General features: G+C 36.8%; 2 protein-coding genes across 4 annotated transcripts in view; one reads left to right on the top strand and one right to left on the bottom strand.

Annotated features, from left to right (window-relative positions):
* Positions 1-8,060, top strand: part of LOC132107075 (coiled-coil domain-containing protein 85C-B) — a 39,863-nt gene extending 31,803 nt beyond the window's left edge. For both annotated transcript variants that reach the window (XM_059513235.1, XM_059513234.1), the window contains 4 exons: positions 1,135-1,236; positions 6,268-6,360; positions 7,044-7,142; positions 7,911-8,060. In XM_059513235.1, the coding sequence (XP_059369218.1) occupies positions 1,135-1,236; positions 6,268-6,360; positions 7,044-7,142; positions 7,911-8,000 (384 nt within the window). In that variant the 3' untranslated portion in view covers positions 8,001-8,060. The remainder of the gene's footprint in view (positions 1-1,134; positions 1,237-6,267; positions 6,361-7,043; positions 7,143-7,910) is intronic.
* A 4,406-nt stretch (positions 8,061-12,466) lies between these two features.
* LOC132107069 (cyclin-K-like) lies at positions 12,467-18,765 on the bottom strand. 2 transcript variants are annotated; one of them, XM_059513227.1, is made up of 11 exons: positions 18,612-18,765; positions 17,640-17,909; positions 17,455-17,536; positions 16,784-16,915; positions 16,603-16,708; positions 15,999-16,056; positions 15,414-15,583; positions 15,080-15,270; positions 14,302-14,335; positions 14,129-14,197; positions 12,467-13,508 (listed from the first exon to the last, which is right to left on the bottom strand). In XM_059513227.1, the coding sequence occupies exons 2-11, from the start codon at positions 17,840-17,842 to the stop codon at positions 12,940-12,942; spliced, it is 1,614 nt and encodes a 537-aa protein (XP_059369210.1). In that variant the 5' UTR covers positions 17,843-17,909; positions 18,612-18,765; the 3' UTR covers positions 12,467-12,939. The 2 variants fall into 2 exon arrangements, with proteins under 2 accessions (XP_059369210.1, XP_059369211.1); XM_059513228.1 differs by having other exon boundaries at positions 17,640-17,894; positions 18,612-18,763.
* Positions 18,766-20,073: the final 1,308 nt, after the last annotated feature.

The raw sequence follows: 20,073 nt of genomic DNA, 5'->3' as shown, positions 1-20,073 counted from the left end.
ACAGATTTCCCCTGCTCAGGGAGTAGGGAGCAATGAACAATGGGAACACAGTTCATGCATGGAGCTCACTTCTAACAAGCTGATTATCTGAATCAGGTGAGAAATGTGCAAAATATGCAGAGCAGTGGGGCGCGAGGACTGGAATTGGAAACCGCTGGGTTAGAAAAAGAAGAAAAAAAAACAGTTTGTACATTATAAAAACCATTACGCCTATGGAATGTCTCCATTCTTCATCAAATTCTGCAGAAAATGCAAAAAAAAAAATGAAATAAAATAAATTGTACTACTTGTTTCTACACAAGTACATCAGTCCTTGATCAAGGTGTCCTAAATACCATAGATGGTTAGTGGGTGATACAGTATGTTAAGGTTGCAGGCGGATGTGAAGTTCACGTCTTCCTCGCAGCACCCTTAAACACAGTTTCTCTTCTAAAAGAGAGTGACAGTTATTTATAGGTCTTTCTTACAGTAATCACATGCATTCAGGGAACATGAAAGCAAGAAATTGAAATGTCATAAGGATCACTGGTGATTAAAGATGATGCCAGCTGGAGCCCGTGGGTGTCTTTATTATAACAGCATGAAGAGATTCCAGCTCACTTTTTGGATGGACAAGAATACTTGAAGGAGGTGCAGGATATGCTTTGTGGGGGTTTGTTTTGGTCCTGAGCTGAAAGTGCAACAGAACGCAACTTTGAAGTCATACTTCCTATTTCGAAAGTTGATCTGATTTTATCGCAATGTAGGTATGTGTCATTACACAAACAAAAGAAGATATTATGAAGAATGTTGGTAACCACACAGTTGACGGTAGCTGCTGACTTCCATAAACTACTATGAAAGTCAATGGCTACCGTCAACCGAAAGAAACTCACACAGATCTGAAAGAACTTAAGTGACAACTGAAATGACAGATTTATCTTTTTTAGGGTGTACTATCCCTTTAAAGCAGCTTTTCCCCTCTTTTTTTCATACGGGCTGTGATCTCCAGACTTCTTGCGCACACTTTTTTTCACAACTGGTTCTTGCCACTTTTATTTTTCTTTGAGAACAGTAAAGCGTGTTTAGTTCAATGGGATGTTTAATATGGACCGAGTCATAACGCCTCTCTTTCCCTCTCGTGTCATTCGGCAGTCTAATCCTGGAGACCTGCGAGTCCTGCGGAAGGGCATGAACCTCTACCACTCCGAATCACAGCTGTCTTCCCTCCCCCAGAGGCAGGAGGCCCTACTGAATGTGAGTGACCCTCAGAAACTCTACATACAAATCAATCGTACCATATTTTAGCATATTCATTTGCCGTATTTTTCATTTTTTAATTGTCTGAAATTTGTTGCGACTAATATTACAAAGCGATTTAGTCCTATAACACAAATTGAGACAAAAGTGCGCACATATATTTGAAAGGATAGATTTCTAGTTTTGCTTTAAATAATTTTTTTTAGCTGTTTATAACATTTGTATTATATTATATTAAAGTTTGTTTTATACTTAGATTTTTTATTCATTTTAAAAATGTAATTTAAATTTAAAGGATTTTTTCGTGGAGTGAAGGGAACTAAAATGTCAAAACAATAACAATCGCGTGGTTTGATGACACTAATGCCCCGTTTCCACCGCAGGAACTTTACCCAGGAACCAGGGACTTTGGCCTGGTACTCGGTGTGTTTCCACCGCAGGAACCAGGAACTAAATAAAGTTACGGGTAAAAAAATGCCCCTCAGAAAGTCCCTTCTGGCGGGGTGGTACTTTTTCAAAGTTCAGAACTTTCGAGGGGCGGGACTTGGGCGCTAAACATGCTGATTATTGGTTGAGTTCACGCAGCATTGGTTGAGTTCAACCACCATTTATTCGGATCAACATTTTCAAAATATTACTGTTATTGTGTCATGAAATGTAATTTTAAAAGTATTTCAGGCGAGAATGTAGTTGTTTAAAACTTAAATCTGTGGTTTATTTATAAAGACAGCGCCTATTTTCGCCGATCTCAGAGACGGTCATCTCCACGCGATCAGCAGGAGCTCAGTGATCATGTATCCGCCAAGAAGCAGCCTCTCCTCGGCTAGACCTTCTGATATGTGTTGCTTGCTCTGATGTCTCTTTAGTGGTTAAACATAAAATATAATTCAGCTGCGGGGTAAATCTAACAGGTTTTCTTTGGTCTGTATTCAATTTATCTATATGTTACAAATGAAAATAAAAAAGGCAAATTTATATAATATTTCGTTTCATTGTAATGGCTGTATGTATATATATATATATATATATATATATATATATACACATATCCCTGAACTAAGTACATTTCTGCAGCTGTTATTATGTTTAAATGAAAACGAAAGGAGACAGTGGTATTTGATATCCTATTTTGTTTTATTGTAAATATACAGAGAGGAAAATTGCAGTAGCCATGGTCAGCTGACTGAAGTTATCAAGTACGTTGCTGTTTACAGATTTTCCGGACTTGCTCGTCGCGGACATCACACTCCCGAGACGAATGCACAAAGTCTAAACTACCGAGGAGGATGCACATCCAAAATCAGCGTACTTTGTATTGAGAAACGCGCGCAGACCTACGTCACCAGTCTATTTGCCTAATCTTCCTGGTACTTTACACCGCGGTGGAAACGCAGAAAGCAACAGGTCTGAGGGGAAAAAAGTTCCTGGTACAAATGTTCCGGGTAATTTCGGTGGAAACGCGGCATAAGAAGGAGCGTGGGATGATGGGATTTGTTGTCTTCTACCCAACCGCTGACAGCCATCAATCAGACAGAAAGATAAATCATGGATGTAACGCGAGTTCAACGATTTGCGCGAGTAGATTACATAAAAGGTCAATGCAAAGACGCGATCAGACTATGGATCAGACACGCAGGTCTAGAAACGCGATCCCCCGCGTTTGGCGTGTATGCCCCATAATACTAATCTTGTTGATCGTTATAATAATATACAACTAATTTACTAACTATTAATAAGCAGTAATTAGGAGTTTATTTAGGCAAAGGTCATAGTTAATGGTATGTTAATGGCGAGAATTGGACCTTAAAATAAAGTGTGACCATTCAGTATTTTACCTAATTTCTGTGACCTACACCGATGCAACTTATCTTTTTTCCCCAGAAAATAAGGTAATCCGATCTTTAAATATATATATATATATATATATATATATATATATATATATATAACTAATGTACATAATTAGTCAAGTCAGTTTACATATGTGCATACGCTTGATATATATACAAGAATAAAATCCTGCTGGACAGTGATTGGATTCTGTTTAATAATAAACAAACTTTTTGCCATTTGTCTCAAATGTCTTCAGATACTTTTGTCAGTAAATATTTCTATTGTTTAATTCAGTTAATTAATCAGCATGTATAATCATTAAATTAATTCGTAATTAAATTTGTAATCAGTTGACAGCCCGATTAAAAAAAGAAGAAGAAGCTCAAACTAGATATCATGGGATATTATTCCAAAATGAAAGCTCAGCCTAATCAGTTTAGCTCTATTCAGCAACAATGTGGGGGAAAAGGAGATCCTTGGTGCATCAAATCTTTCATCTGGTATAGACTGCTATAGGCTTTTCCTGTACAGACCTGGAGGCACTTTTTCCTACCTTTGAAAACTTTTTCCTTTTGTTTGCCCTTGGAAAATTACCAGACTTACTGAAAATACGACGAATGAATAAATGGAAAAGCAAATGCGCCTTTGAACATGTAGCCTTCAGCCAGTGCACAGGAAGTCTCACCACCGTGTGTTTCATGTTGCATGCTTGCTTGAGAATCTTGCCATTGTCAGTCGAAAGTCTTTACAGCATTAATGCAGAGCTTGAATTGAAATTCCTTCAATTGTTTTGACTCAGCATCTCCTTTGAGAAAACAGGTCAACAGGTCACACACTTTATTTTCACAAATCATTAACTTCGACGTAAACTCCTAATTTTCTGCTTATTACTAATCAGTATGATAGTTGTTAAATTTAAGTATTGGGTAGGATTAGGAATGTTTAATATGGTCCTGTAGAACATGTGCTTTATAAGTACTAATAAACTACTAATATTTTATTAATAGGCATTATAATAAACTAGTTACTAGTGAGAATTGGTCCCTATACTAAAGTGTTACATTTTTATTTGACTACATAATTTATTTTTAATAAATCAATAAAATAAAAAAACACCAGTACAACAGACCAAACTTTAATGAAATCTTTTAACATGTCGAGGTGTATTAATTTACATGTTAAATATATGGAAAATTTATGAATATATTTATCATACAACATTGGCTGTTTTATTAATTGCATGTGGCAAGTATACAGAAGTACTGGCTTTTTAGAAATGAGTTTGAGTACTTTAAGAGACTTAGTTTTTCACGATTTAGAGACTTGTAGTAATACTGCATAATGTAGATCATAAAATGTTGATGTTGTAAATATAGCTGATAAATCTCACGCAATACCAAACATAAATCGCACTGTTACCAAAATGATGTTCCATTCATTTGTTTGCATTTTCTTCTTCTAAAACCATTTTTAATGCTTAGTTCTTGCAGTGTTGTTTTTTATTGTCATATTTTTATCAACAGTATGGTTTACTTGAATTCATTGAATAGTCTCTTCCCCATTACATTCCGTCATCATTATCAGAATCCAGAACTCTTTGTTGACAATCTGACAACTGACATTCATTTTCAAATTACTTGATGACATGTACATTGAAAAGTACATAATTTTCCACGTATTAGAACCATGCAAATTGTGTTCAATCCCAGAGTTGACACTATAGTCGGTCCGCTTTAGTCAGCACTTATTAGTCTAAACAGAGTGAGAATGTCTTTCTTTAACCATTTATAAATGGATTTGTGCATGGTGTTTCAATGGGAACAATCTCAAATTATGGAGAGTTCTTCCTTTCAGAAGCTTTGATTGTCAAGCTATCTTACAAAAGACTTAGAGAGGTGTATTAGATGCTTTTTAGGCCACCACCAAGTGTTTTTTAAATGGGGTGTTTTGCAGTCATCATCAGCATGAATGTATGCGGATCATGTCCGGCTCTCTTCATGCGGTATGAATGATTAAACACAACCAGGGGTTTTTGTCCTCCGCAGCTGTCTGGGCTGCTGTGTGCGATGTTGAGCAAAGATGAATGTTTTAGATGGAACGTAGTTTTTATTATGAATGATCCTCATAGCTCTGAGTTAAGACAGATCATTATCAATGATGAATTAGTTGATGTATCACCAATGAGAACAAGACTGCATGATGATAATGCATATGAGCTGGTTTGTTTTTTGGTGCACAATGATCTACCTGTCAGGGATCTGGGAAGGAGGACCCAATTGCAGTGAGATAACAAGGTTTTATTGACAAGACAGACTGATACAAGAGGTAGTGAAGTGCACAACAGATATCACAACAGGAACACAATAAACAGAACAGCTAACACAAAAGGGTAAGGTGCACTATAAATAGGGAGGAAAGTACATGAGGGACAGGTGAGCACAATTAGACCAACTAGGGTAACAAGAGGGTGTGGTAAAGAGGAAACAAGGAGGAGGGGCTAAAGGAGCACATGGCCGAGAAAGTAACTAACAAGGCCATGTGCTGACACTAGACACAAGAAACAAACATAAAACAAAGTGACAGTGCAAAACCCTGACACTACCAGCTCAGCTAGTTATCTGATAGCTGCTAATCTAAAAAGCTAAGCTAAGGTGGTGATGGGAAAATATCTTTTAGGAGAGTCATCTTGGCTTTTATGTACATGAATGGGCAATCATCAAATTTCTACTAAACTCTTGGTAACATTTACTGTCCTTCCGCTGGTTGACCATTTAAACCAAACTGGACCCAGTAATGACCAGTTATAAACCAGCTGCTATGTTTCAATGGTTTGAGGTGATGTTTTCAGCAGGATGTTTTTATGTTTTTAACTTAGCTTTTACAACAAGGCGTAGGTTTGGTTTGAAAAGTGGTTACAGGGAGGCAGGAGACAACCCTGAAATTATAATTTTTCAACAAACCAGCAATTAAATCAGTGAGTCACAGAACCTGGATCATATTAAGAAAACTTTTTTTTGTGTGTTAATATAAAATCTTTACTGTCACTTTTGATCATTCACCCTTGCTGAATAAAAGTATTAATTTCTTTCAAAAAAAAAAATCTTACTGACCGAGTAGTGTATACTTCCATAATACTATATTCCCCAAAAATGTCCTCCTGGGCAGGAGCAAACTAACATGTGTTTTCTTCTCCAGGGGACTGGAAGGCTACAGACCAGTGAGTCTTCTCCTTCCACCGGGTTTGTCTCATCTGTACAGAAACCTGAAGCTGTGGTTCATGCCATAAAGGTACACGCATTTTCACACACATTATCAAACCAAATGGAATTTATTTAAATATAGAAAAACCACCATATAGAACTTTATATAAAGCTTTTTTATCAAAACGTTGAACAAAACAGGTTACCATTGATAAAACAGCAGATATATTGTTCAAAACTAAGCTTTTAGACTAGTGCTGTCAAACAATTAATCACATGCAAAATAAAAGTTTTTGTTTACATTATATATGTATGTGCATTGTGTTTATTTATTATATATATACACACACACACACACACACACACACATTCATTATATATTTCGAAAATAAGTATATACATTTATATACATTTATAAATGTATATTATTATACGTTATATATAAATGTTTAATATATAAACAACATATTTTTCTTAAATATACATTTGCATTTGTTTGTATTTATATACACATAATAAATAAACACAGTACACACTCATATATTATGCAAACAAAAACATTTATTTTGGATGCGATTAATCATTTGACAGCACTAATTTTATATTTGTTCTGCTCAAATGTCAGTGGAATATTTTCATAGTCATTGTGATGAACTACATCTCTGCTAGGACACCTCTGTTAACTGATGAACTGTCAGTTATGAAACCAGTTTAATCCAAGTCTTCTGAAGAGACACAAAATATGCTCTTGACCATGTACTGTATTAACAGGTTCAGGAGGTCCGTGATAATCTGGACAAGCAGCTTCCAGAAGAAAGTGAAGAAGACCTGAGTGAGAAAGAGAAAGCCATAGTGCGAGAGATGTGCAACGTGAGTATTTATTTTGATTTTTGAGATAAGTCTGTCATGCTATGTAAAACGATCCAAAAATGTGATGCTCCATCCACTCAGTTGACCCTTTGTTAGTTCAGCTTTAGAACAATGGCAGATAAAATGCATTACAATATCACACTTCATTTCCAAAAATGTCACACTGATCACAGAAATGTCTGGTTAGTTTATGGAACATTTGGGAAAGCTTCGGTTCACGAGGAAGTGTCACCAAGTGGGTGAAGCTCATGATAGTTTGATCTGTTTGTTGGGCCCCTCAGTGGAATTTGGGAATGAAGAAATCCAGCTCTGAGCACAATAACACCTCTGTCCTTCTCACCTGGAAACACCTGGCCTGTTCCACACCATTGTGAACTCTGCTCATTTGAGTTCTTGTTGGATGTTTTGGCTGGTTTGCACTTTCTATAGGGGATTTAAACATAATGTTAAATACGCCAATTGAATAACAGTTCAATAATAGTTGGTAATTTGCACTCCTCTTGGTAGATTGCTCCGGTCTTTCATTTGCACATTGTTAGTAGACCAACAGAACTTCCCACTCCCATCAATGCTTTATTGTGGTCTCACACTAATTTGTAAATCTGGCCCTAAGATTTAAACACTTATGAAATAAATCTACTTTATTTATTTTACATTTTATTGTTTTTGTTATTTAGACAAAATATTACAGAACATACCAAATGAAGGTTTTGCACTGACAGAAGGATGGCAGGGATGTTTTTTTTTACTTGGTCCCTTTGTGTTCAGGTTGTGTGGCGAAAGCTCGGTGACGCAGCAGGATCAAAGCCGTCCATCCGACAGCAGCTCTCTGGGAATCAGTTTAAAGGTCAGCTCTAACACATGAGGAACATCTCTCCTTCTGTTCAGCCACCATTAAACTCCAGCAGCACCAAACTGAGAGACTGCTCACGGCATCAACAGCACACACAAACGGTTCTGTCCACTACCATCATCCACGTCAAATAATTTGGTGTCCGACTATTGCCATTAACATTGGACCGCTACACTCCAATTTTCAGTTAATCTGTAAACAAGCAATAATCCACATTGAAATGACATTTTTTGACTGTTAATTATATATTTTCTTTATTGATGAAATGGATTTGGTATGAATTTACCAACTCTGGACTGCTCAGTTGACAATGACCCAACGGTCAATTTGACCGAATTTAGATTTAGAGAAGAAACACTAAAAGGACAGTGTGGTTTGGGACTGGACCCATGAAGTGTTTATGACTGGCAGCAAGTGATGTTTAGTCAGCTTTCCTCTTTTTTTTTTTTTTTACCTCATAATATTGTTTTTACATACCAGTGATGTCAGAAAACTCATTATTGTTTGCTTTCACCCTTTTTGACAAAGTTGGGTCCACCGAACTGTGGTTTACTCCTTTCAGAGTGATACCAGATCATGCTCACTCACTCCACTCTGTTCTGGTCCCCTTCCTGTGCAAGTAATCTACACTAATGACTCTGAAAGACAATGTAAGATATGTACAAAAACTACTTTATTATGTTGTCTTTTTAAGTGTTTTTACTTTTTCTAGAAGCTGTTTTAATAAGTTCCAACTTAACAGCATATGGGGTTTCTTAACAGTGCAACAATTTTTGATCAATGCAACTCAGACACAAAAGCAGCACAAAACAGGCTGAATTAGATTTTTCCCTCTTCCTGTGTGAAAAAAAAGCGGTCACAACTGAAAATCATTGTTTTTGTATATTTAAGATGTCAAATTTTAAAACGGTGTGCTGTGCATGCTAGACAATCGCATCTCTCAGGTCTATGGAAATGGCAAGTATACAGTACATCATGTCTGAAACAGTAGTTTTGTCCTTTTCCAGCCTTTTTAAGTCCTTGATTGACCCGTTAACAGTCACGACCGATGCATTGGCAGAAATAATTGAGCTAACCTAATGTTTTAAAGGTCTATGCTATCTGTTTCACCCCTAGGAGTGTATCTAGATATCTAAAACTCCTGAATGTCCTTTCTTATGATTCAAGTAAAAAAAAGAAAAAACATGCAATGCTCAGTTTAAATTAAAGCAGCTTTGTGTCTCAAAAAGTAGACAAGTCCATCAATGTCTCCTGCCCCAACTAAATATTTCAGTCCATGAAGGAAAACTGTGCATCAATTTTCATGGACGTTTAAGTAGTTGTTGCAGGGGGATTCTCTGTCACTGTCAGTTACTATTATTATAGTTTGTTTTGGATGAAAAATTATCACAAGCCCTCATGGAATCCATTAGAAGTTCTGCATATTTCCCATCCAAGGCTTGTTCATTTATTATATATTTTGGCTAGTTTAATAATGCTTTCGGTTACCAAAAAGCACTTTCAGCACCATTTAACACATCTTATGTTTTAATTCCTCACATTTTCCCTCAGAAGTCTGCAGGGCCTGCTATTCAGCAGACAACTATTGTTACCATTAAACTTAAATAGTGATCAAGGTCTGGATATAGCAAGTGACATTCAGTTCATTTAAATGCATGTCAGCAATAGTTTAATGTATGTGAGTCTCTTTTTCCTGATATTCTTTTCAATGTCAAATAAACCGCTCAGCTCAAATTCAGGTAAATGAAATACTATGGCTGTGTTCAGAATGCAAAAAAAATGGTATGTAAAACAGCACACATTTTACAACCATAAACAGTAGCATTGACATTAAAAAGTCTAGAAATATTTCATATTCAAATAAATTGCATCTAATTCAGTTCGATCTTCATACTGACAATGGAAGGTCGAGCATATGTTGTATGCTGCATTTTGTTGTATTCCAAACATAGCCAAAAGATGTAATTGTAAACGGGTAACAGCTAAAGAAAGAGTTTAAACATGAATTAACCAGAGGTGTTTTCTTTATTAGTAAGAGTGCATTCGATTGGCTGGCAATGAGTTTTGACCCACCTGTTACAAACATGAGAAGTTGCTATTGTTGTTAATGAAAGGAGTTGCAAGCAGATCCTAAGCGGTCTTAACACAAAGCCATGATTTTTCGGGGATGATATTATTTGGCATGTGCTGCCTCTTTTGTGCACGGGGTTTTATTTGGAACCTATGCACCTACTCCCTGTTTTGTTTTATTGTGTAAAACCTCTGAGGTTTATCCTGTCTTCAGTGTTAATAGCTGCGAGCATGACCGCAGGATACATTTTATGGTGAAGATGTAAAAAAAAAAAAAAAAAGTGTACAAAGTGAACCAGAAAATTCTGTCAATAAACAAACTATTGCTTTATGTCGTCACACTTATTTATATAGCACTTTATGCTGATTGTTTTAAAGCAGCTTTGTAGCAATGAACAGGAGAATAACTTGTGTAACAAATGTTACAAAATTAATCAATTATAAAACAACTTAAATATCGATTTAAATGCATCCCTGTTTCTATTTAGTTCAGTTTAGTTCAGTGTTGGTTTAATTCCATTTTGAAACATACATCCTTCATATAAATAAAACGTATCATAAACTATCTGTTAGCTTTTCACTATTGTGAAATACCGGCATTTCTATATTTCTATTATTGTATAGTAACTGATGTATAGAACCTAGTGCAATAATTTGAAGTTCAACTATGCTAAACCTGTACTTTGGGATATTTTGTTCAGTTGTTCTCAAATGGTGGGTTGTGACCCTGAAAGTAGGTCACAAGGCTGATCTTATGGGGTTGCCAAGAGCAGGGGGAAGAACAGTGCTAAATGAAACTAACCTTATGTTTCATTTATGTGATTTAGGTGCAAATTCATAACACTTGCTAAATTAGGCAATGTTAACATCTCAAAACACATGAACAAAACATGCTAAATACCGGTTTAATGGCAATTGGTTAAAAAAAATGTTTAACTTTCGCTGTGAATTATTGGATGCAGACAGCCATTTCGGAGCTATTTTAGTGTGGGTCCCAACTTGATGGCCTATATAAAACCCAATTCCAGTAAACATGCCAAGTCAAGTCACCATTATTTATGTAGGTTTTTTTTTTTGTTTGTTTGTTTTGTTTCATCTTTAAAATGCAGATTGTGTCAAAGCAGCTTCACAAAATGCAAAATAATAAATGTTGAGAATTGTGCTCCCTAATGGTAATGAAGGGAATTACTCCTGTTTACACTCATTTCATCTAATCGACAACCTCACAATATAAAAACCGAATCAACGGTTCAATGTTTTGTGATACCACTTTTATTTATAATATACATGAATACTTAGCTTTACATGCAATACGCTTAGTAAACGCATACATTGTAAAATAAAAAATATATATATAATTTACAGCAATGCACTAAAGACATTCCATGCGATTTAAATCTTGTAAGCGCATTTTATTTAGTACAAAAATAAGTCATTTGAGCTTGTAAAGTTTTCTAGTTGCAGGGCTTGTTTGTATTTTGTATGTGTGTAGGTTAATGTCACACAATCGAATATCAATATGGAAAAGACAACATGTTTTCTGAAAAAGTAATTTAATATTTTAAGCGAACAACATAGAAAGTTTGAATAAAATAAATAAGAATAAAACTTAAACACTAATACATTTTACACGATGACATGATTACCATTACAAAATGTAATGTTGTTTACTAGTGTATTTCAAGTTTTAATAAAGTATTATTTTTAGAAACGTATACTGGGGTATATCTTGTGAAACTTTATTTAATCTTTCCAGCCAGGAGCTTGTTTGTATCCTTTTGAAACTGCACAGAACACAATTTTCTCGTGTTAAACCGTATTTTTAACACAATGTGTACTTTTAATTAAAGACATTATTTTCTCAGATAATTCATAGCCTGACAGTGATGCAATTTAAAACAAGACACAACCAAGTAAATGCACAAGGGGAAAAATACTTTTATTATCTGCCTAAAAAAAAATCACCAGGCAAACACAAGGTGGTTGAGCTTAGCAAGTCCTTTGCTGATTAAATACTAACCAAACTAAGGCACATACGGGAAACTATAGAACGAACATGCCTATCAATCAATGCACTTGATCTCAGGTCAGTCAAAGATGCCAGAAACGCATCTGAATAAAAGGACTGCTAAGGATGATTTGTGGGATATTTTCCCCCAAGAAAATAATATGAATACTTCAACACAGCAACTAAAAAAGCAAAGCCAAAGGAGAGTGAATACATAACACTGAAAAGAGTTCTCTAAAGATAATACAGAATAAATCATATGTACAACCAAGAATTCATAACTCATTCACAGAAATGGGTTTGGAATGTAAGAGGTGATGTGAACGCATTTAAAGGGACAGTTTCCCCCAAACTGAAAAACTCTTCAGATTCAAACTGAATCTTGTCGGATCTCTCTTCACGTTTAAACCATTCATATTGACCAGAACAAACAATATGAAATAATCCTTGCTACTTGAGATCAGAAACCACGTAATAATTTTGAAAAAAGATGAAAACCGCTTTATTCATAAGACCTCAAAAACATCAAGTTGTACGGTCCATTTTGTAGATTGACCAACCATGGCCAACGTGAAACTGTATGGAAAAGTTTAGAACAACATGAGGGAGAGTCAACACATCAGTTTTTTTAATCCGGGGTGAACTATCCCTTCAAATCGCATCAGTGGATTTAAAGTCCACAGAACGGTGAAACCCTGGACCCAAGCAGAAGTCTGTGGTATTTCATGGACTCCCAGACACCCCAATTCAACCAGCGCTGATCTCTGCAGCTGAAATATGTCTGTACCTTCCTGTGAAACCTGCATCAGAAAACACATAAACCCAGGACAGACTGTGTACAGGCACATGACTGATTTAATCACACCTCATCTCATCCACGCCCCTCTGTTCATTCCTGCCACAGGCGGCATGCCGTGGGGCGGCAGGGGCACCTGAGGCTGGCCGGGTGGAGGTGGGTACCCAGCGGGTGGTAAGCCCATCACCGGAGGGGGCACATTGTGCCCTGGTGGCATACGCGGGGGCGGAGGGGGGTAGCTGGGGTTGTAGCCTGGAGGGGGGTAAGATGGGGTGGGTGGGGGCAGATTGGGAGGAGGGTAAGAGTTTGGGGGCGGAGGACCGGGAGGCGGGGGGTTTGCATGTGGATAGACATGGTGGTACGGCAGGCCGAACGACGGGGGCATGGGTGCATAAGAGGGCGCTTCAGTCTTCATCATGGACTGCAGACTCTGAAATCCCTCGCCCGACATGTACGAACTGGACGTGGACATTCCCATGATATAGCTGGAGGGAGGAGGGGGGGGCGGGCGGTGAGGTAGGGGGGGCGGGGCCCCGTGGGGCAGGGGAGGAGCCGGGCCCTGTGCTGGATCCATGTCAGCTGATGTGGCCGGTTCTGCTTCAGCGGGAGGAGCTGGGATCACAGACGGAGCCTTGCGGTCTGTGTGTGCACAGAAGTCATAGACAGGCCACTATAGTATCAATTACACACATGTTTACACAAAATACTCAGAGCAGCATTTATTTGTTCAAAGATAGTCAATCATAATACCACATTGTGAAATATGATTCCAATATGATAATTTGATTTCCACTCCAGTCTTAACTGTCGAAATGTTAATATGCTAATTTGGCACTCAATAATAATATATATATTTTTTTTTTATAATTTTGAAAACAGATCATTTTTCAGAATTCTGTGATGAATAGAAAGAAATCACTGTAACATGATAAATGTCTTTACTGATAATTTCGATCGATTTAATTAGTTCTTGCTAAAAATAAAATATCAATTTCTAATAAAAATATAAGTATTATTTATACATATAAAATAACAGTTGTCAGTCTCTGTGTGTATTACTAAAATTAGTCTGAAGTAGCAGGAAGCACAGTCATATATTGTGAAATACCAAGATAAATTTAACATTTTTCCAATAACCCCACTAGAAAATGTATGTAAACAATAAAATAAGATTTTTTTTTCATTTTGTAGATGATGAGCTATGTACGTTTACCAAAAGATTTATTTTGCTGCCTATTTCCTAAGACAGAAATCCTCACCTGGGGGTTGGGACACAGGGAGAGGGGGCATAGGGCTCTCCAGGCGTGGTATCTTAGACCCAACTTGCTCTGTTTCAGAGACAGAGAGAAATTAGCACTGCATACAGTAGGACATTCATCATCTTCTCGATATTCATTATAATAACACTATACAAACCTCCTGAAGGGCTTACCTGGTGGGGCTTTAGGATCATCTTTAGGAGAGACCTACAAAATAAAAAAACATGAGCCTTAAAATACTTCACAATTACTGTAGGAATGTAATAATTCTACCTTTACTTGCAAGATCGTTATTTACATAATAAATAAGAGGCTATTTTAGCATCCAGTTATGTCGCAAATATGGAAACATTTGGTGCCGAATATGTGCCGAATGAGAGAGGAAGGCATCAGATTCACCTTAAATTCATTCGTTTTTTTGGATTGACGTTTTTATATCCTAAACACATAGCCTTAACTGTAGAGGATTTGTTGTGGAGAGAAGGAAACTAATAACGGTTTATAATGTTCTAGTATGTTTATAATGTTTGTAAACATTTAGCTTTACCAACATTTTAGGAAATCATCTCTGAATGTAGCCTAATAGTAAAATGCAACGTGAGCCTACGAGATTTTTTTTTTTTTTTTTTACTTTCAAAACGCTATTTTATACGACTAGCATTTATTTTAGCAATGCAGCAAACATTTTTTAATATCTTAAAAAAACACTTGAATGTCTTTATAGCGCTAACAGATTTTTACATTTTGTTTAGTTGCCTATAATTTGGCCAAAATCTAGAAAAGATGATGCTTTATTGCCGGGTTTTTTTACAAATCAAACCAGTTTCATCAGGAAAAACCCTGGCAAAGAACTACACTATCCATAATCCTGAAGCACAAAGCTACCTCACAAATAAAAGTCAGGGATGAACGGATGTGTGCCAGGGTAGTGACTTGAAATCATTTACTTACATGTTGGCGTTTAATCTTGGCAGGTGGGCTGGCCTGGGGGGAGTTTTTTTTGGAGGGAGGTTGAGCTGGTGGGTTCTGGCCGGGCAGGGCAGCAGGAGGGGGGGGCGGTTTCTCTTTCTCCAGTATTTGAGGCTGCTGGGGTATCGGCTGCTTGCCCTGAGAGTACAAATCCAGAATCTGGTGGCAGATGTCTGAAGAACACAAGCCATGTGTATAGAGATGCATCATCATGCATCATTACATGAAAAACTAGGGTTATTTTTCCTATACCCAAATGATTACTTTGGCGGGGAGAAAGTTTGAAATGCACACTGTCAATCATTGGTGTGATTACCCTCCAGCAGCTCCACCGGCACATCTTGGACAAACTGCTCCCACCAGCGGCGAGACGACTGCTTAGACGTCCACTCCTGAATGTCAAACTTACACAGCCGCCCAGCGAGGTACATGACCGCCACCGCTATGATCTCTGGCTCCCACTGAAGGGACAACATTGTGCAGAGGCTGTAAAATACACACGAACATGTTAAGAACTGCAGAAGAAGCAATGATGACACGTTAGGCAGATTACTTGTAAAAAGACGCCTTTAAACATTCTTTTGTTTTGGTGCAAAAGAGCTGTGTCCAAAATTAACTAGGTTTAAATGCCTAAAAGTTCAAATTATTAAATATCGCATCCCAGAACAACTTCTATCACACAAATTAAACATTAGAAGCCTCAAGTTCTCCATACACACATACACATATGTGTGGTTTTAGTTAACTATAATAACACTGATATGCATGTATGGTAACAACTGAATAATCACAGAATCGTGGGGACAAAAAAAAAAAAAACACACACACACAAAAAAATAAAAAATGAAATACAGTACCATTGTTGCAAATTAAGAAATGAATGAATGAATTACAGTCCAACCTGTCATTGACAAAGGTCCACGCCATCTGCACAAGCTTCTGAACTTTGTTCTTGTCACCTGAAAAATCAAACCATCATGATTAACATCACAACAAAGCAATATTATATATTTTATTAAAGGGATAATACACCTAAAAATTACTCACCCTTCGTTCATCTTCGAAACACAAATAAAGATATTTTGGATGAAATCCGAGAGCTCTCTGTCCCTCCCATAGACAGCAAGGGTCACAAACCTTTCAAAGACTTCAGTGGTACAACCGTAATTTTATAAAGCTACGAGAATACTTTTGTGCGAAACAAAAAGTGCGTCCTGAACAAATTGTCACATAAATTCATTATTTCAGTTTTTTTTCTCGTAACTTTCTCGTAGCTTCATAAAATTACGGCTGAACAACTGAAGTCGCATGAAATGTTTTGACAGTGTTTTCAGGACCTTTATGTCTATAGGAGGGTCTGACAGCTCATGGATTCCATCCCAAATATCTTAATTTGTGTTTCGAGGATGAACGAAGGTCTTACGGGTTTGGAACGACATGAGGATGAGTGTTTAATGACATCATTTACATTTTTGGGTGAACTATTCGTTTAAACCTATTAATACCTTTGAGCTGTTTAGCATAGCGCAGCAGAAACTGGTAGGGGTGCTCAAGTTGTAAATCAAACTTGATTGTCTGGAGTAAAATTCTTTCCAGGACCATGACCTCTTCCTGTGGAGACATTCCATGAAACACAGTGACGTTTAATACAGCAGAAAAATTATAAGAATGAGAAATTGTGCAAACCTTTGGATCATCTCCAAACTGTGCGAACTGCACATCATTAAGCAGACTCCGAGCCGTTTTAATGATGTCTTTACACTTCTTGGGGGTTTCTTCCACTTTGCCAGCCAGGAAAAGACAACAAGCCCCAGTCACCTGTACAGAGAAACATAAAGCTTTTTAACACGACTAAATGTAGAGTGAGCTACATGCTACAGCAACAAACATTGTAACATAGACACTGTGTTAACTCAGTCCCTTTTGTTTTGTTTTCTTCTTGGCACAACAGAAAACTTTTTAAACATTTGAAAACTTTTTCTTTGAAAGCCATCAAAATTATAAAACAGACAGTTTTTAACCCTAAATTAAATATTATCGAATATTAACAAACAATGATATGTTCACCTAGAGTAAAACATATAAACAGTAATAATAATCATTAAAAGGCCCTATTCTTTGAATTAATCTAAAACCAAATATACAGGATTCGTAAAAAAGAAAAAAAAAAAAAAAAAAAATTATATTAAAATATATAAATGATATATTGAACGAAGCAGTACTTTGCCTCTAAACACTGTAAACTATTAGGCTTTATATGGTAGGATAAAAAGAAAACGCTACGGATGAAATAATCTGCCAAAATGCATTGAATGTAAAAATTATCAGATTTTTAAGAGCACAAGTACAACACTTACATATCTGGGAAACTGTTTGAATGAATGAAACATGTAAAACCGATGAAAGTATGTTATTCCAGTTGCCAGAGTGTCATAATGTCTTAAACGTTGGTTAAGGATCATATAAAAATCCTCGCGATATTTCAAAACCGTTCCCACACAGAACTGATAATAAGTTGTACATGGCAGCGTTAGAAGGATACAGTCCCAGACGTGTCCCGACGTCGAATATGAAGCGGGCTCCCTCTCGTCTGTAGCGGGCTTCTGTGGCGGGATCAAGCCCATCGGACTGGGACGGCGTGTGGGCCAGATCCTTCTTGTCCCAGTACCAGCATGGCTTTGTGTGGTCCAGATTTGTGGTAAAACTTCCAGCAGTGGCGGTAGAGTTCTCCTTACCGTCCTTCATTTGGGAGGAAGTGACAGCGGATGCCAAACTGGACAGCAACAGCTGTGGGGGTCTGTACAGCAAAACACTGAACATATCAGTTAGTTCATTACTGGTTTACCCCACACATCTGCTTAAAAGACAATCACTATACACTAGAAAACATCATCAGTTTGACTGTACTGACATGACTGGATGAACATGAACTAAATTGAGCTTCTGCAGAGCTATTTTAAAGCTGAGGTTGAAGTTCGTTTTATAATTAATACATTTTACAACAGTTATTTTACTGTTTATTACTGTAAAGGTGCTTTAAAAAAACAGTTGAAGCGCTATATATATATATATATATATATATATATATATATATATATATATATAATATATGTATGTATTGTATGTATATATATATAAATTAGTAAAGAATTTATAAAGCTACAATTAACACTCAGCACACCTCTGGATTCAAATACTCAAATACAAATAAACAGCGTTAATCACATGTGCCATATTTAAAGCTCTGTTTAATATTATGTGAATCATTTGTATCGCGAGCTCAAGTGTCATCGGCTACAGCCCAGACTGAAACACTAAATCTGTCAGATATCGCTGATCACAAATGAAGGCAGTCGATTATCCAGTAAATCTGATGTTTATGTGAAAAGCGCAGTTTGATTTTTTTATCCCTCAATTCATTTTGACAGTGAGAGTAACGTTAAACCCGCTCACGGAAGGTCAGATTAATTACTCATCCTTAGTTTTATAAAACATAACTAATCGGTAATCTTACCGTTGTGGTGTATGATTTCGATTATGATCTCGATGAGCAGTTGAGCAGTTAGATAAAATTCTACAATTTTCAGTCTTCACATTCACAACATGGAAGCGGCCATTAACAGCGCGTCTTCTTTGGGCTCTTCTCAGCAGCGCTCTTGTGTGATTAAACCCACTGGAGCATGGGCGCCCCCTGCAGGCTTGGAGGACATACACACTAAAATACATAAAACCACACGAACCTCAATATGCAGCTCCATTTGTGCAATGAATTATGTAGTAATTAAAAACATAATGTACAGTAACCACCTGACTATACGCCATCCTCAATTTATGGAGTAAGTGTTATGGTTAATATTTGCTAGATAGTGCTTTCTGAATGCGTGCAGGTAGTTAGTAACGCTTTTTGTTGTGTGTGAACTTGCCTTTGTCACAATACTGCAAAAGTAAGTTATGTTTGATCTGGTTTTTCAACCTCTTTAAGCATCCAGCCTGTTTCTGCAGTTAGGGTGCTGGCTTTATCTGAAGACACAAAAGCTTGTTCGTGGGATTATACTGTAGCCTGTGTATGGTGCAATATTAAAATGTACCTTTAATCTTCCCATAGACTATTTCTCTTTCCGGTTCCCTAGATTTCCCTACAACCTAGTTGTTCGCAATCAGTGTTGGGAAGATTACTAAGGATGATTGTATGTTTTGTTTTACACATTTACATGAATATGTATTGCATTATGTTAACTTTGAGGGAAAAGACTATACTCTCATAGCAAGCCATGCTGATAACACCAACTAATATTAGACAAATATCAGATATTTTAACACTGCAATGTGTCCTGTGGGTTATTGATCTAATACAAATGCATGCAACAAAATCATATTTAAGAACAAAGTGTCTTATGCTGTCAGCAGAGGGCAGTACTGCTCAGTAGTTTGCTGACTGATCTCCACATCACACCCCTGAGCACTTCTGATCAGCCAATCAGCAAACAGTTTAATGCAAACACCACAGATCACACCACCATATACACATCAGTTACTAACGCACATGGAAGTCCCGTGTTGTTCTGGACTACACTTACTTTAAATGCATATATTAGATTTGCATTGTGAAAGAAATGTGGAAACATCGCTTTTCTCATGGTGGACTATGTTACTAGACATAAATAGACCTGTATTATATTTTTGTATGAATTTCCAAACTATCAGAAATCAGCTTGAGTTCATTTTAAAATAGATCCATGCCTTGAATCGTGGCTTGAATGTGTAACACCGGCTGCTAGGCAACCATTCATTAGCACAACTAAAGAAGACCAAGTTATTACTTAAATCATTCATAATGATCAGGTAATTTAGTGATTATGTTATCATTACTGCAGCAACTGAACAAAACAGCCAAAATATACCATAAGACTGGCTAAAATGTGCACTTACATCAAACGCTTATGAGAACATAAGTAGCTTTTATAGTCAAAGCAATA

The sequence above is a fragment of the Carassius carassius genome, chromosome 27 (assembly GCF_963082965.1).
Source record: "Carassius carassius chromosome 27, fCarCar2.1, whole genome shotgun sequence".
Classification (NCBI taxonomy): Eukaryota; Metazoa; Chordata; class Actinopteri; order Cypriniformes; family Cyprinidae; genus Carassius; species Carassius carassius.
This window is presented reverse-complemented; position numbering and strand designations above follow the sequence as displayed.